This window comes from Papaver somniferum, chromosome 3 (assembly GCF_003573695.1).
Source record: "Papaver somniferum cultivar HN1 chromosome 3, ASM357369v1, whole genome shotgun sequence".
Lineage (NCBI taxonomy): Eukaryota > Viridiplantae > Streptophyta > Magnoliopsida > Ranunculales > Papaveraceae > Papaver > Papaver somniferum.
In genome coordinates, this window is record NC_039360.1 from 36,349,153 (window position 1) to 36,365,845 (window position 16,693).

General features: G+C 36.7%; 3 protein-coding genes across 10 annotated transcripts; all 3 read right to left on the reverse strand.

The window, feature by feature from the left end:
- Positions 1-2,582: 2,582 nt before the first annotated feature.
- Positions 2,583-5,359, reverse strand: LOC113355856 (ACT domain-containing protein ACR2-like). Its single transcript, XM_026598819.1, has 7 exons — positions 5,019-5,359; positions 4,792-4,864; positions 4,335-4,501; positions 4,179-4,246; positions 3,395-4,087; positions 3,208-3,312; positions 2,583-3,126 (listed from the first exon to the last, which is right to left on the reverse strand). The coding sequence occupies exons 2-7, from the start codon at positions 4,857-4,859 to the stop codon at positions 2,794-2,796; spliced, it is 1,434 nt and encodes a 477-aa protein (XP_026454604.1). The 5' UTR covers positions 4,860-4,864; positions 5,019-5,359; the 3' UTR covers positions 2,583-2,793.
- A 322-nt stretch (positions 5,360-5,681) lies between these two features.
- Positions 5,682-7,266, reverse strand: LOC113355857 (36.4 kDa proline-rich protein-like). The gene is made up of 2 exons (XM_026598820.1): positions 6,483-7,266; positions 5,682-6,056 (listed from the first exon to the last, which is right to left on the reverse strand). The coding sequence occupies exon 1, from the start codon at positions 7,179-7,181 to the stop codon at positions 6,489-6,491; it is 693 nt and encodes a 230-aa protein (XP_026454605.1). The 5' UTR covers positions 7,182-7,266; the 3' UTR covers positions 5,682-6,056; positions 6,483-6,488.
- A 5,175-nt stretch (positions 7,267-12,441) lies between these two features.
- Positions 12,442-16,212, reverse strand: LOC113355858. Of its 8 annotated transcripts, none has more exons than XM_026598828.1 (5): positions 16,169-16,212; positions 13,638-13,943; positions 13,133-13,246; positions 12,944-13,033; positions 12,442-12,817 (listed from the first exon to the last, which is right to left on the reverse strand). In XM_026598828.1, the coding sequence occupies exons 2-5, from the start codon at positions 13,638-13,640 to the stop codon at positions 12,719-12,721; spliced, it is 306 nt and encodes a 101-aa protein (XP_026454613.1). In that variant the 5' UTR covers positions 13,641-13,943; positions 16,169-16,212; the 3' UTR covers positions 12,442-12,718. The 8 variants fall into 8 exon arrangements, with proteins under 8 accessions (XP_026454613.1, XP_026454610.1, XP_026454612.1 ...); XM_026598825.1 differs by having other exon boundaries at positions 12,908-13,033; XM_026598827.1 differs by having other exon boundaries at positions 12,944-13,039.
- Positions 16,213-16,693: the final 481 nt, after the last annotated feature.

Consider the following 16,693-nt stretch of genomic DNA (forward strand, 5'->3'; position numbering starts at 1 on the left):
GAGAATTCTACCCAGAAATCATAATCTAAATTTTAATCTCGGCATAATGATTGGATAAATTCAACTAAGTGCATATTTTACGCAGCTTTCATGTGCGAATTCTCATGGATCATGTTCTCGTCTCTTGCTTAGGGATTATATAGGCAGGGAGAACTCTACAAATAGCATAAGTAGTGTCGATATCCACACAAAGTCATTACATTTTAGAATCACTATTATTGATGTGGTAGCACCATAGTCAGATTAGAAACTCACACTTTATTAATTAAAGGTGTATAGAAGACGATGATGACAACCACCCTAGGATTTTTTTTATCATGAAACCATTCAGTCAAAAGGTGGCTTGACCTATTGAACATGGTCTCTGCATTGGCTCAACAAGGCAGAGATATAAATTATTATTATCTTCCCGAAAAAAAGGGTGTTTAATCTCAAGTGTATGCTTAAACAATCAATCATGATGATACTAGGAATCCCATCAAATCACTTAGTGAAAACATTAGAGCGCAAAAACAAAAATAAGGTGATAACGATAATAATATTAGATCACAATATCATGCATATAATATTAGAATCATAATACTTGACCAATTTTATAGACATACATTTTAGAAGAATCCAATCATGAATCTTCTGGCTTCACCAGCAATTCAACATTTTACCTAACATAATATGTGCTCCCTTGATTGTTGTGCTTCCCTCACCATGTTTTGTACTTGGGAATTTCTTGGTGAGGGTGCACTTCCAATAAAATCAAGTTTTGTTGGGGTGAACATTTTTTTATTCACTACATGTGATTGGAACAAAATTTTAGCGATGTGGTAGCACCTTGACTTACTCTTTGATTTATTTTTATCCTAAGGGTGAAGAGAAGACAATGACAATGGAATTTTGTAGTCAAACAACAATCAACGCAACTTATTGATAGAAGATACATCTCTTTTGGAGCAAAGGATTGAAAAAGTTGAGATGAAACTTATTGTCTTATGAAGATTTAATGGCAATAGTTACAAGAAAATCGGCAACTATTGAGATAATATAAGGGTTCCATCAAATACTTCGTAAAATATAAAATACACAGAGGGTGATAGATAATCAAAGAACGAGAATAACATATATAACTATATAACTATTAAAAAAATAAAACAGGCGTAACATGATTTTTAACTGATAAGGATGCAATTTCCAGGCACTCAAATTTCATTGGGTGAGCATTTTCAAGCTCACCATGAGTAATAAACCAGTGTTTGAATTTTGCACAACTCTTCCCTTTAAAGTTTTTCCTTTGGATGATCAAGGAAAATTGTCGTAAATCTTACTATCATCCTAGTATGAGATACAGTTGCAATTCTTACCGGAATATGACTGTTTTTCTTTGAGATTAATAGACAACTTGTTGACGAGATCGTTATAACCTATAAATGCCATGTTCATGTTTGCAAACTAAACTGTTTTTCCTAGTATGGATGAATTTTCGTAGCAAGTTCTCGTAGGAACAAAGGATCTTTTGGCAACCCAAGTCTTCGAAGAAATATTCTTCATATTGCTCATTTAAGGATGGTTTGAATACTTGATGTGAGCAACAACTCGTTTGTTATTAGAGTGAGTACAACTGATAAACACAGGGATCTTCATAATGCAATGATTATTCGCATACATTACTCCAGAATTAAGGGGTTTATAATTTTGAATATCAGTCACACTCTTAAAAACAAAATTTAATGTATCCGTAAGAACATTGAATCAAAATTTACTTATGGGATTAGAGTGAGTTGGTCTAGTACTAGAATTATTAACTGATTCTTTGAAATCAAGTTGAACAGCTTTTTCATTATCAGAAAAATTGAACTATTTAGCTTCTGAGTGTGCAGGTACAATTTGAGCCCATGCTTATAGAAGAGGATTATGCATATGAATTTTATGAGTGTCATTCTTAAAGTAGGCGATCTCTTCCTTAAGTTCCTTAATTTTTCCAGAATAAACAGATAAGGGAACACTTTCTGATTCACTGATAGGTAGACAACAAAAAGTTGAAGAAGTATCTTGTAGACATTTTAATTCGAAGGTGTTTTTCTCCAATCTTAATTCGAGGTTACTTATTTCCTTCTCTAATAAGCATTTTTCTCAATTAAGTTTTGAATCCGTGAGTCTCTGTCCCTAGTCATACCAATGAGAATATTGACTATGTTTAACTTCCGAGTCAGACTCATCAGTAAGACCAAAAGGATAAACATTATCATGTGCTTTCTCAATATTCGAATTTTTTTACAGAAACAAAAGATTTTTCATCTATTCCCGAGGATGCAGAGAAAACATAGTTTTCAAGATGAGAAAACTAGAGAGAAAAAGGCTATACTAACCCCAGATTGATGGAGAAATATAAAAATCAAAAACCCCAACCCTAATCATTTTGGCCCGTAGCATATTGAGCAAGGCGAACCCTAATCATTGTAGGAAGTTAAAGGCGAACCCTGACCCCAGTTTATTTTGGCCGGCCAAGAAAAATTATTTAATGCACATTGGTGTTGGTGGTATGCCATTATATGGCTAAATTCCGTACCAACGAAGAATAATTATCAAACTACAGAAAAGAAAGACAATCGAGTCATCTTGTTGGACTAACTAATCAAGTATTTACATCGCTTATTAACATCATGGCTGGTGATTCATTCAGACAAGTTACTTTCCACTATTTGTAACCAAAAATTTGAAGCAATATAATACTAATAACGAAACAAACGTATCTATATAAATTTATCCGATATGAACAGCTAGCGCCATGCTACGTTTCTTTCACTTAATGGAAGAGAAATTTTGAGACAAACGTTCAATGTGCGATTTCAAAAGACCACCTAGAGATAATCGGGGCCGATCCCCAGAAGTAGAGGAAGGTGAATCATTCCTTACTTCAAGTGCAAGAGGCTCTATCTCTTTCCTCATTGACTCCACAATTTCCATGTCTACTTCACTTCCAGAGACATCACAAACGTAGAATGCATTCATGGCTTTCCCACCCTCTGTCGCCACATCTGCTCTAACAATGACAAGGCCATTTTCACGAAAAATCCGTGTTATGTCCGAAAGCAAACCTACCCTATTGTTAGCACATAACTCTAGTCTGACACCCTACACCAACCAAGAAAAAAAATATAAGTTTATTTGAAATTGTAAATAACATTCTTTAGGTGCATTTTTCTGAATCATTACCTCGCAGACTCTACGTTCGATGGCGGCTTCTAAGCATTTCACAACTCTTCGTTTTTCTGTTTCTGAGATTAACGCGTGGCCATCTATGTGCCGGATATAATACTCCTGCAAACATTAGTTTGATGTTACTTTTTTAGTACTAATATGCCAAGGAAGATAATATCAAAAATATGGTGTAAAGTGATACCTGAATTGCAGAATTTCCATGACTACTTATTGAAGCATGAAAAACAACATACTGCATGTCTGTGAGTGTGCAAACTGTATCAAACATAAGCCTTCGTCGATCTTTACATTCTACACGAACAACTAAATATCCCTTTTCTTTACAACCCTCTATTGACACAACTATCTTTTTTCCATCACCAACTACATTTATCGACATAGAAGGTGACGAAGAGTTGTTGCTTACTGATCCAACTCGCCCTTCAAAGTCACGACTACCAAGCATTAGTTGGTGTAGTCGATGCTCAACATTTGTTGTCATTCTATCTCTTCTTCCACCAGGCAGATCTGCAGTTTCAACTCTTTGGTCATTATAAGCTTCAGTGTCATCAATGGGAGTCGTTGCATGGATAACAGTCGATAGATGATCTTTGATGACTGCAAGCCGGTTGGGGTCTTCAATACGGCTGGAGTTGGATTGATCAGAGATGTAAGCCACACAAGCAAGATACTCATTATGGCTCCAAGCATGGGCTTCTACAACATTGCACCTTAAATCAGCTAGGACTGCTGATATCTCAGATAAAAGACCCGGTCGATCAGCTCCTGTCAATTCAATAGCTGTGTGGTCTGCAAGCGTATCAGACCTGATAACTGCTCCTACCGAGGTCTCAACCTCACTCTTGTCTTTAGTTGTACCAATGGCTTGCATATTCTGTCATATAGTAATAATTTTACGTTTCTTAATTTAGGCCTAGAGGACAGACGCGCACATATATAATTGATGAATTTGAATATGATCATACCTGTTGAACGTAATTGACAACACTATGGTCAGTAAGTTTGTGTCCTTTATCATCTTTGACATGAAAGACTGCAGAGAAGAACAACTATTTAAACGATTCATTTGATGATGAGGGGGGGATGCGTGTATAGCATGTCAGAGTTAGCGTAAATTGTACCATCCATGAACCATTCCCCATCAGATGAAATATAGCTCTTAGAGATTGTGAGGTTCATATCTGTTAATGCTTGAATGACTCGAAGAAGTAGACCTTGTTTATTCAATGTGTCTACTTTCACAACTGTACATTCTTTACAGCTCTCGTTGTCAATGCAAACTCTGTAACTGTAATAAATAATAGTTGTACAAATTTTGATCAAAACAAACCATTTAATAATTAATAAATTATTATCCGAGGGAGATTCGAACCCCCCGAACCTCCCTTTGGTTGAGAGTTTAAATTAATGGAACAAGCAGGGGCGGAGTAGGTAGGCAATTTTTTGTGTCTTTCCATGCCACACAAGCTGGCTCCGCTGCTCATAAGCTAACCCCCTCCCCTATAGATAGGGTCCGAGGTAAGGGCTATTGGGGCATGTTCCGAAGTGTAGTTGGGGGTTATGGAGGAGAGGACTAACCTTGGACCATATATCTTTTCGGTGAGGTTCTCGAATTCTGGATCAAAGTATGGCCAACAAACCTTCATCACACCTGCAATTTCATCAGGCAGCAATTAAAAGACGCAAAAATAAAATAAAAAATAAAATAAAATAAAATAAAATCTTAAATTTCTTAACATTTTTTTTGTTTTTGTTTTGCTTGGCTCCTCTCATCTATAGAGCTTATTACTGTAAAAAAATATTACCTGCTGAATAAGCAACCCAGGAAGACAAGTATGATCGTTGATTAATCAGTTGGGTTTTATTGCTTTGCTTTTGTACTTCGGATGATACAGAGAACAGAGATAGAGATGATTATAGATGAACAGAATACAGAATGAGAAACAGGGATGATTTCATAAGCGCAGCAGAAGCATTATAGCTTGAGCATGGGAGTAAGATTTTTGATGAAATGCGCTAGAAAAACTCCACCTCTATCTCTATATATCTCTCATCACTAAAACTAAGAAAAGAAGAGAGACCTTCTTCACCTCCCGGATACTAATCAATTCCAACCTCCGTTTTGACCATCTAATTCGGAATTCATTCTTGTTTAAACCAACCAATTCTATCTGTCATTCTTTTCTTTTTGATATCCAGTCAAAAAAAACTCCCTATTTGTGGGGAGACTTTTTCTTGGGTACAACTGAATTACAAAAGATAAACATTTTACTTTATCTCTAGTACATGGCATGGACCGGATGAGGGAGTTGCATGGCACTGACAGATCCGAATCTTGCAGACTCAGCCCAATTTTGCATTTATTTTCTACCAGAGGTTAGATTTTATTTTATTTATTTCTTTTTATTTTTAATTTTCTTTCTTAATCTAATGACATCATAGATAAATAATGAAAAAGCAGGGACATGTTTTGCCTAAACTTTTTATTTTGTTTCCTTCTTTTACAAATCAAAGTAACACATAATTGTTCAGCTGACCATATGGAAAGGGAGAATAATGCAAATGACACTTTTTGGTAAAAAAACAAAAGATGCTATAAGAAAGCATCTTCTTTTTCTTACCGTTGCTTTACTACCACAAATTCACGTTCAACATGTACAATGACAAGGAAACAAGAAAATGTGTACAACGATGAAACCAAACATCATTAATAGTACCAATCAACAAGGAAATAATTTAAAACATAAAGACAAAATGCGTAAAAACTACATCAGCACTGCTACTATCAGGCATCCTCTCATGTCCATTCATCATCATCATCTTGATCATTCAAATCTAGCAACCTGAAAAACAGAAAGGATATCTAACAGATGAGTAATATGTAGTTAAAACCCAAATCTCCAATGGAACTGGCTGTTAGAACAAGCTATAGCTATAGCTAGTTAAACAAGCTTTGATATACTGTTAACTCCATTACACTGCCAACAGTGACATTCTAAGTTTATTCTAAGATAGTGACGTTCATTCTAAATAAGTTGATCCCATGATTAACCTTAAAGAATGAAATGAACAGCATGAGTTATTGTGTGTGAGATCTGAGCTTTAAACCTAGTACTAGTATATTGCTCATCATGGCATTACTGTGTCATCAAAACTGATCTGCAGTGTTGTGTAATTCAGTGGTTGCAAGCTATTTATTAGTTTAGACTTTAGACTACTAAAAAAAGTATATATTCAAAGTGCACGATGAAAAATAAAATGTACTTTACCTGAGTCTAGATAGAACAGGTGTAGCCAGGAGGAGGAGTCTTTCCACAAGTAGCAAGAAGTTGAAGTGCAAGAGGAACAAAGATATTCAAGTTGAGAAGCTTGACCTTCAAGGTAGTACACAAGCAAACAGCAGCTTCAAGTTCAACAAGTCCTGAAAGTACAGGGCAACATTCATTAACAGCAGGATCTCCAAGACCGATATGAACCAACCCACCGAGAAGATCTACACAAGCACCGAGCTTAAGAGTGTCAATAGGGCAACTAGCTGGTTTCACTGGAGGTGGTGGACAAGGTACAACAGTCTTTGGTGGTTTAACATATGGTGGGATTGTTACTGGTGGATTAACAACAGGAGGCAGAGTAACGGGTGGACCAACAACAGGTGGGATAGTGATTGGAGGTTTAACAACTGGTGGGATTGTAATTGGAGGTTTCACGACTGGTGGGATTGTAACTGGTGGGTTCACAATAGGTGGAAGTGTGACTGGTGGTTTAACTTTGGGTGGGTGCGATACTGGTGGATTACCATGACTGGGAGGTTTGTAACTGGGAGTCTTCTTCTTGGGTGTCTTAGGTTTCTTGTGTGGTGGTTTGTTACCAGGAGGACAGTCACAACCAAGAATGGGAGTAAGTGATGAAATGAAAAGCATGCAAATGAAGAGAAGAGCTGAAACTCTTGCTGAACCCATGGCTCTCATCTAAGTGATCTCTCGCTTTTAGAAGTTTTTGTTTGATGAATAAAGGAGAGTGTATGATGAGAGAGTTGGGAGTGAGGATGATCACTGGACAATTTAGAGCTTTTATAGAGATAGTGAATATGAAATGAAAACCCTAAAAGAAATTCACGTGAACATAACAAAGGTAAATGCCAAGGGTTTTGCTAGTTGGCTGATACTTTACAAAAACATTAATCCAATTATACAGTACGTGTATATACGGCAATATATCCTATTATGATTTTCGTTTTATATGTATCAATATTATCTTGGTTGTTTCCTGTTGTTGTTTTCTAATTATTGATCATGTGCACCTCCATATTCATCATGATCTTGATGTCCATGGATAAAATTACGTAAACAGTCTTGGGTTAGGTGGCAAAACGCCCCAAAATGGACCCCAAGATTGTGAAAATGCTCCGGACATTAGGGAAAGATTAAAATGCCCCATTCCGTTAGTTTTGGGACATTTTGATCAAATTGGACATCTTGACCGGTAAACGGAGTTTTGAAATTCCATTTTTATCCTTCTTAATCAAAACGTCCCAATTCGCCACTATCACCGCCACCACCAAACGAACAACCACCAACCACCATCGCTGCCACCACCAGCACCACTATCACCACCATCCCCGCCGCCTCCTCCACCACCGCCACCACCACCGTCACTATCACCATCGCTGCCGCCACCACCACCGCCACTATCACCATCGCTGCCATCACCAATACCACCACACCACCACCACCACCAGAATCCTAAATCCTAAATCCAGAACCCCAAACTCTGAACCCTAAGAGCGTCCACAGTGGTGCGAGCATAACTAAAGACCAAAGACTAAAAAAAAAGATCAAATTTGGGTTTAGTCCGTCCTGTGACGTAGCGGGTGACGAGTAAATTTGGTCGCGCGTTGATATAAAGTCCGCTTCATCGTCCAGCGTAGATAAAGATTACGCCTGGCATGGGGCGTTGATAAAGATAACGCCTGGTATGGGGCGTTAATAAAGACAACGCCTGTATGGGGCGTGAACTATAGCAACGCCTGGTGTGTGGGACGGAGATTATACGTTCGCCCGGGTTCAAAAAAAAAAATAAAAAAAAAATGGAGCGTTGTCAACGCCCCAACCAAAGTTTTGTAAACTTTTCAAATTTGGGTTCATTACTATATCAACGCCCCATTCAAATTTGGTGTCCGGCGTTGATTATACCAACGCCCCATCCAGGCGGACATTATACCAACGTCCCATGCCAGGCGTTGATTATACCAACGCCCCATTCAGGCGGACATTATACCAACGCCCCATCCAGGCGGACATTATACCAACGCCTTGCATCAGGCGTTAACTTTACGAACGCGCGGCTACAGGCGGACATTATACCAACGCCCGTCGGGTAGGCGGACATTATATAAACGCCCGACTATATTTGGATTTGGTCTTAATCGCCGACCAAATTTGGTCCGAGTTTTACTCTTTGATCAAATTTTGATCGATGGTCCGTCCCATTACGCCAGCCCACTCGACACCAAATTTGGGTTTAGTCGTCCACTGCAGTTGCTCTAAGCCCTGAATCCTAAATTTTAAACACTGAATCCTAAATTATGAACAATGCACCATGAGGACAATTTCGACTACTTAACTCTCTCTAACGAAAAATCTAAAAAACCGAATGGGGCATTTTAATCTTTTCTCTAATGTCCGGGACATTTTCACAACCTTGGGATCCATTTTGAGGCATTTTGCCACTTAACCCCACAGTCTTTTGGGGAAGGCAAATTACATGTAGTAAATAACTCTCGTCTTGGGTAATTTTTCATTGATATGCATATTTTAAGGAATCTTGATATGGGGGCACGCTCTTTTTTGATGTTTGCATGTACGCGCCTCTGCTTAGACACCCTGCTCATGCTTGGACACAAGAAACTCGTCTGGCGGCTGAAGGCAGACTCATCATGGAAATGTATAATTGAAAATACACCACGTTGCCACCAACAAGCAAGTGGTGCGTTTTCTATCATTTTTGATTTTTTAAGCCTCTAAAGTGTTTACTATATGATCCGACTTATTAATTATTATTTTTTTGCTCGATTATATGATCAGACTTATGGGAAGCAACAATTTCAGGTTGCAGACGACTTGCAGTAAATTAAGTCCTGCGTAGTGCAGTGGAACAGAGGATATAAACTGCCAAAGCATCCAGTAAATGTAGCTTCTTCACGAGGGAGAGAGATCCATGTGAGTCAGAAAATCACCTATAATGAGCCACTGAGGATTGTAATTTCAATTGTTTGATTATTAATGGGAAAATCCGTATCTATGTAGCTTTGTTTTAGGGGGGATTTATTTGTATCAGTTTACATTGGCTTGATGCTAGTTTGTGTCTGCATTTTAGATGAGACCAATTTGATATTGTATTTCGTAAAGCTTGCTAACTGCATGGGCTTCCATACAACTATATTACCTAAGTAATGTTTAACTCGCTAAGGTCATCATTCAAGTGATTTTGCACAACTCTTTTCTGTAATAGCAACAAATTTGGGAGGAACGGAAGGAAAGAAAGAATTACGTGCGTAATACTTAAAAATCCCTGTGACACCACTAAACGGATATATATGTGAGATCGAATTCCACATATCAGCCATATGCATGCCAAGTGGGAGATACATACCATGAAGTTACAAAATCTACCGAAACAAAGAGCGCAATGGAATTACGTAAAATGCATATATAATTATACATATTACTCCTTTTTGTATATAGAACAGAATGCTTATACAAAAAGATACTCGTATCCAGCTACCGGCATATATCTGTGAATGTAGGACAGTAATAATTTTCGTGTTTGATATCTAAGATACTAGATGGACGACTACTGATCTTTCTAGTACAAACTGTAAGAGATGTACCTAACTCTTTGACTTATCATTATTAAGATAACAGGACGACAGACCGTACTATAATTACCAGTACTACTGCTACTTACAACTTACTCAAATACAATATAAAGATTTTGCTGTTAAAATAAATATATGTAATCAACTGATTAAGTGGCATTAATCGTTCTTTTTTGTCCTTCCATCAGGGGGTAGAAAAACCATTAAGTGAAGCAAATGGCAAATTCACGAGTTTTGTCGTGAAGATATATATTCCCTCCGTTCTTTTATAATAGGCCACTTTTATTTTTAGCGAAATTTAAGGAAATTAAGAGAACTAATTATTGAAAGTGGTTTTCATGACACTTGTCAACAAAAGAAGTGAAGTGAAATGGTCCCCGTGACACTTGTTAGCAAAAGAAGTAAAGTGAAGTGGTCCACATGACACTTGTCATCAAAAGAAGTTAAGAGAAAAGTGGTCCCAAAAAATTAAAATAACATTTGACTTTCCCAATTAAGAAACTGGCATATTTTTTTGAGATTTTTATTTATAGAAACTGGCCTATTAAAAAAGAACGGAGGGAGTATTTAAGTAGGATTTGAAAGCCAGGTGAAAATTCTCCCACTTGCTCAAATCTGGTTTCACGACTTGACTTATTTCCAGAAGCGTTCTAGAGATTGGCGCTAATTACGGGTAAAATGGTATTTGACCATGGCAGTATGGCGCCAATAATAGTATGGTAAAATGGGAACATGCGTGATGCGATGAACATGAAGAAGATAATAAGAAGGATGAATTTACCTGACAATACATCTATATATCACATAGTACATAGTGCTAAACAAAAGAAAATAAAGATTATTAAGATGGATATTGAAAGAATGCATGTGATTGTGGTGGGGGAGATAAGAGTGTCAAGTTGTGTAGATATATAAATCCTTGTACTGTGAGTCCGTGACTGCTAGATCTATCTAGCTAGCTACCAGTTGGCGCATATTGCGTTATTATAATGAATCTATGGATCATGGCAGTATGGAATGGACTAGTTTGTTTTCTAGAGAAATAAAGGGAATGTATTTGTGGTTGGTTTTGATTTTGATTTTGAAATCAATTGGTGGTTTAAATTGTACGTGATTTAATTAACCATGTTGGAATTTTGTGAATGAAATCCCGTGAGTTGTTTCTTTTGTGTGATTTGTCTGCCTCTTACTTCTATGTATCTCCCTGTTCCATTTGTTGAGCCATCAATGCCACTGTGGATTCACCGTCTTGGCTGCTATATATATGGGAATCAGCTTTGCCAACCGACTTTACTGCACCAAATTCACCAAATCCATGTACACCTCTATGTGCACCATCTTACCCCTAGATAAGAATGGTGAATTCTTTTAGAAATGGCCGGTAGCACACGAGAAAAACGTGAACGAATGATTGAGATATAGTGGTGTGTGGAATTGCGCTAGAAGTTTATTTATTTTTCTGCTGTAGCATGGTACTGACTATTGAACACACCATAGAGAGTTTGTGGGCGGTAATTTTATTAACTGAAATCTTAACTGCAAAGTATCGGTAAAACGAATAAAACTGTATATGATCACAAAAAGAAGGAATTTTATGCAGAAATCCGGCTGTTTATGATGAGTTCATGGATGTTTGTAATGAAGAACATCCTGAAATTTCATTGCGCAAGATTTAAGCGAATGTGGTCATTTTGAGGCAACATCCACCTCTAACTCCGGTCAACATAAGGTTACTGATTTTATCTCCTTTAGCAAATACTAGTCTCCTCAACAAGCTAGCTAGTTAACCATCTTTGCTTTTGATGCTTGCGACGGTGCGACCTCTTACACCTAGTTCATGCATATGTTATGGGCATGTGGCTCATGCCACTACTGCCATGCACTAATTCAGAAGGGGCTATAAATGACGAATGAAGTCTGTTATAAAATATGATTTATCACGGTTTTCATATGTTATTTGAACCGTTATTTATTTGGTGTGACTCTTTATAAATAACAAATAAATAGCGTTATAAAGTACGACGACTTAAATTTATGATTTAAAATCACTTATTAAATATCACGGTTATTGTATGTAATATAAAATAACGGTCAATTAATGCCATAAAAAAGTCACAGTTACCATATGTGAAATATAATAACAGTTGATGTATGTCATTAAAAAGAATGATGATTCACACCAGTTATAATTCGAGGTATTTTCAGTAAAAAACATCTTATTCAAACATAAAAGTTCCGTCACTTTTTGGCTTCCGATTCAGATTTTGAGAATTTGAAATCTATTCAGAAATATGAAATCCGTTCAGAATTATTTTGGTGTATCCGAAATTCACCCAGATAAAAAAACAAAATAAACGTTAAACAAATTGACTTTATTAATTATTTTTTAAAAGAAAATATAATATTCGAACATAAATTAGAAGACATCTCCCAACTCCAAGTTACATACTGAATTAAAAAATTAACCGATATATTGTCACTGCCATCACGCTCCTACCGAAGTCACATAGGCCTTGGGACACTTAACGAACTCACCCCTTGAAACATCCCAAAGTACAGCATATTTCATCTCTATCGCACAACATCCCACTTGGATCAAAGATTTCCTCAATCATGCAGTCATAGTGGTCAATTCAGTAGCTTACTATGAACATATGCAAGTGCAACAGCTTTTTTCCTGAAGTTCCTCAAACAACAAAGACCGAACGACGAAGGAAACCCAATATCCTGCATATGTAACAAGACAAACTTTAAGATACCATGATAGCAGCATCGTATAATCTGACTATATATTACTAAAGAGATATTCGACATCACATGCTGATAAGAGCTATTAGAGATCTGATAATGTACTGTGGTCTTGTTTTTCTGTCTTTCAGCATCAACCTCTGCTTTCAAAGCTTCGTTTTTGTGCTTCTCTCTCCGCAGATTGTGCTTCTCTTCCTGCACCTTGGCCTTAATAAACTCAGAAGCAATAAACTGAGATTTAAAAACACCAGCACACACTCCGCGTATGTATCCCTTAAAAACAGGAGAACTTACTAGTTTTTCAGCTGCCAGTGATTTAGAAGATGAGGGATTATCATCTGGGGTGACACTGTGTGTTTCTAAAAACACATCTGGCTTATATATCGCACCAGTGGGGCTTTCCTTTTCCTGTGACAACACGATGCATTAAATACTTGCAAAATTTTGCATCACAAGACAACATCTATGAAACATAATAAAGAAGAGTTTTACTGACAAGATAAGTGCCTCAAAATTCTATTATCTGCTAAGATAAGTAATTATCCTATAACAACATGCCTTATAATCTAACTAGTTGAACTTCTTCAGCTAATATTGCACTTTAAAAACCAAATGCATAACTAATAAGAGACCCTTTCAGTAAATAATGCACGGAATGAACAAGAACCAATGAAACTAGTATAAACAAGGACTCTTGGCATACGAAAAACTTCTTATGCTATCCAATCAGCGAAACAAATAAAATAACATAAGAATAATACCTTAAAAATTAAAATGCAAATTAGTGTTAAGAATTTACCATTTTAATCCACCTTGTAGGGACACCTTTCCTACCACCTATATACTGAACTTTTACTTGTGACCGTTCTTTCGCAGCTTGTTCAGATTTTTTCTGAAATTTTGGGACACTAATATAAACTTCTCCAAGTCTTCTTTCTTACTGTATGTTGGCAACTTCCTTTTCTTTTCTTGCCCAGTTGCAACATATTTGATCAATCATTTTTTTTGTTGATTTTCAGTTCTTCATGCACTGTTTGCTTTTGTTGAAACATATTTTTTATGGACATTTGAAACATGGTATGTACAAACTTACGCCAATGATTGCCTGCCAAACAAGATGCAGCGAACTTACTATCAAGAGCATACCAAAGGCAACTACATATACTACAAAAATTGTGTATCATGAGCCAGACAAGCACCAGTAGGAGCTAAGCTTCACAGCCAGCTTCTCTTACAATGCAACACATGTTAAAAATCGAAGTGATAAAACTAAAGGAGCAGCGAATAGTGAATTACTGGAGACAACTACATGAATTTAAATAATAACAGATAGAAATTGAACGTTTTCATTCACCCAGTTAACTATAATCCTTAACCTATTACAGAACCTCATACCAATAATAAAAGAATGAACTTAATCCACTACATGGATCAATAATCAAAGCAGACGTTAATCAAATACAGTAATCATTAAATTGTCTGGCGAAAAAGGGCTTTTCAGAAACACATGAAAGTATACACTTAATGACTAAGCCAATTCAGCAATGATGTAAAGCTAGTGACATATGTAAGAAACCAGTTGCAACACGCATTTACACCAAAAGAGCCCTGATCAAAGTACCCAAGGCGTGTGTTGTTTTTGGCAAGAAAAACGAGTGAAAATGGGAAAGGGAAAAGGAAGATGTTCCAAATCAGAGAGTGGTGTACAAGTATAATGCAGACAAAGCTTCAGTCAGATGGTTCCTGCCCCACATTGTTCACCGCGGAAAGTTAGAGGAGGTGCTAAGGGAGTTTCAAAACTAATCTCAATATTATAAACCAGTCATAATTCATCTAAGTCTTGTTCTCAAAAAATGAAGTACCTAAAGATGTCAACGAGTTAAAAAATTAAGATATAGTACTTAGTATCAAGATGATTAGCAGGAAGAAAGAAAAATCCAGATGAGATTAATAAAGATAGCGATTAAATGTTTCAATCTCATTCCAGCTCAACTTTAAGAACCTGGAAATTATCTACTGCAGTGCTTGCATACCAGGCAATAGAAACTTTTAAGATGGTCTAATCCGGATTACTAGGTGAAGTTAATGTAAGACTCGAATATAGATTATCTGATTATCACATATCTCAAGTGAAGAAACAAACAGAAACAAGTTTTCAAATCTTTAGTATGCTTAAGCCACTAGAACAAATATCTAAGTTCAGAAAACATAAAGAGAGGACACGCTTTTTGATAACTACTATTTGACCAATTTTGAATGTTAACCTTATGGATACCCCGCAATGTATTGGTAAAAGAGGCTCACATTGTAGTATACTGAGTTGGGAAGACCGACTAGTCTCACTGATGTTGTTTATTTCCAATCCCTAAACTTGGATGCCCAATGGCTGGATGGTCCTAACTTCTAAGAGAACTTCAGATAGATGACATTTGCAAACAACTCAAGATAAGAGTGTCACGGATACTACACAATATGATTACATTACTAAGATAGAAGAAAATGAGGAGCAGTGTTACACTATAATGCTAACAAAACAAGCTTTCAGCTTGGTACTTCAAATACACGGACTTCTAGAATACATATACAAAATAATTTTTTACCTAAGCTCAATCTATGTAAGTCTCACAGATTAGAAGGCATAACACTTGCGGGAAAAAGGGGCTTATGACTCTTGCTCGAAACTCCAGGGGTGGAGGTGGAGCTGACAAAGCTACAATGAGTGTCAGGAACAGAATTAATCGCGAACAAGTGCAGGGTCTCCTCAGGTTGATGCAATTAAGCTGTTAGTGAGCTCGCTGGGCATCTTGGGGGTACTCATCTAGATTCCACTCTCCTCGCCAAAAGGTTGTGTCACAGGAACAATCCCAAGAACCCCAGTTCTCATGTCAGATTTTAACTTCTGAAGATCAGTAAGTAGCCTCAGACTGATTACTCACTGATAAACTAACCTCAAAAAATTGACCATCTCATACCAACAAGTTTGAACAAGAGAAGGACATCAGGAAAACAAACTCACTTAATAATCAATGGAAAAATGGAATTGGAATGACTTGAGATTTTCAAGGTATCCAACTCTCCAGTAAAAATCAAACCAATTTATCGACCCAAAATCTCTGCAATTTTCGATTCTTAATAGAGATTTAAATTCATTCCTTTCAGATTCATGCAATAAAACTAAACAAATTCATTCCTTTCCAATTTCTACATTAACCAAAATCTTTGGATCTTATTAGATAATCATTTGGTCTCCGAAAATCAATTTTTTGATTAATCGGACAGAAGCTTAAGCAAAAAAACTGAATGAAAGATGAGAAGGGATTTGAAACTTACTTGAATTTGGTATTTTCTTCTTCTTTTCTTCGATCTCCTCTTAGATTTGTCTAGCAAAATAACAGAGGGAAAGGGTTGAAGAAGTGAATTCAGAAACCACTTATATGCAATCAAAGTATCAAACTAATCAAAATTATTGCTTCCCAATTTCTACCTTAACCAATATACCAAATCAAAATCTTTGCATGTAAAATTTTTGGTCTCCAAAATCAATTTTTCAGGGACCAGATAGAAACTTGAGCGTAACCTAGATAAAGGTACTGAAACTTACTCAATACTCAATATCGTCGTGTCTTTTCTTCTTCTAAGTTAGAGTCTCCTCGGGTTAGGTTTCCGGAGGGAAAAAAAAGACGGCAGGGTGAAGAGATAAACTCATAACTTCTCTTTTGGTTCTGGGGTTTTATGTTTTTTCGGTCTTGGGATTGCTACAATTGAACCGATATGGCTCTCTAGAATTCATGGCAAGTAAGCCGGTTTCTATGCTAAGCCGGTGGTTAGCCACTTTTAGGGTGTGTAACAAAATAT

Excerpts from the sequence above, each read along its gene's own strand:
- LOC113355858 (XM_026598821.1), bottom strand. Across the intron at positions 12,818-12,907 it reads CTAATAGCTCTTATCAGCAT|GATATTGGGTTTCCTTCGTC; the intron begins GTGATGTCGAAT and ends TTACATATGCAG.
- LOC113355856 (XM_026598819.1), bottom strand. The coding sequence starts at position 4,859 with ATGAAGGTTTGTTGGCCATACTTTGATCCAGAATTCGAGAACCTCACC. Across the intron at positions 4,247-4,334 it reads TGGGGAATGGTTCATGGATG|TCTTTCATGTCAAAGATGAT; the intron begins GTACAATTTACG and ends TCTTCTCTGCAG. Across the intron at positions 3,127-3,207 it reads TCGAACGTAGAGTCTGCGAG|GGTGTCAGACTAGAGTTATG; the intron begins GTAATGATTCAG and ends TGGTTGGTGTAG.
- LOC113355857 (XM_026598820.1), bottom strand. The coding sequence starts at position 7,181 with ATGAGAGCCATGGGTTCAGCAAGAGTTTCAGCTCTTCTCTTCATTTGC.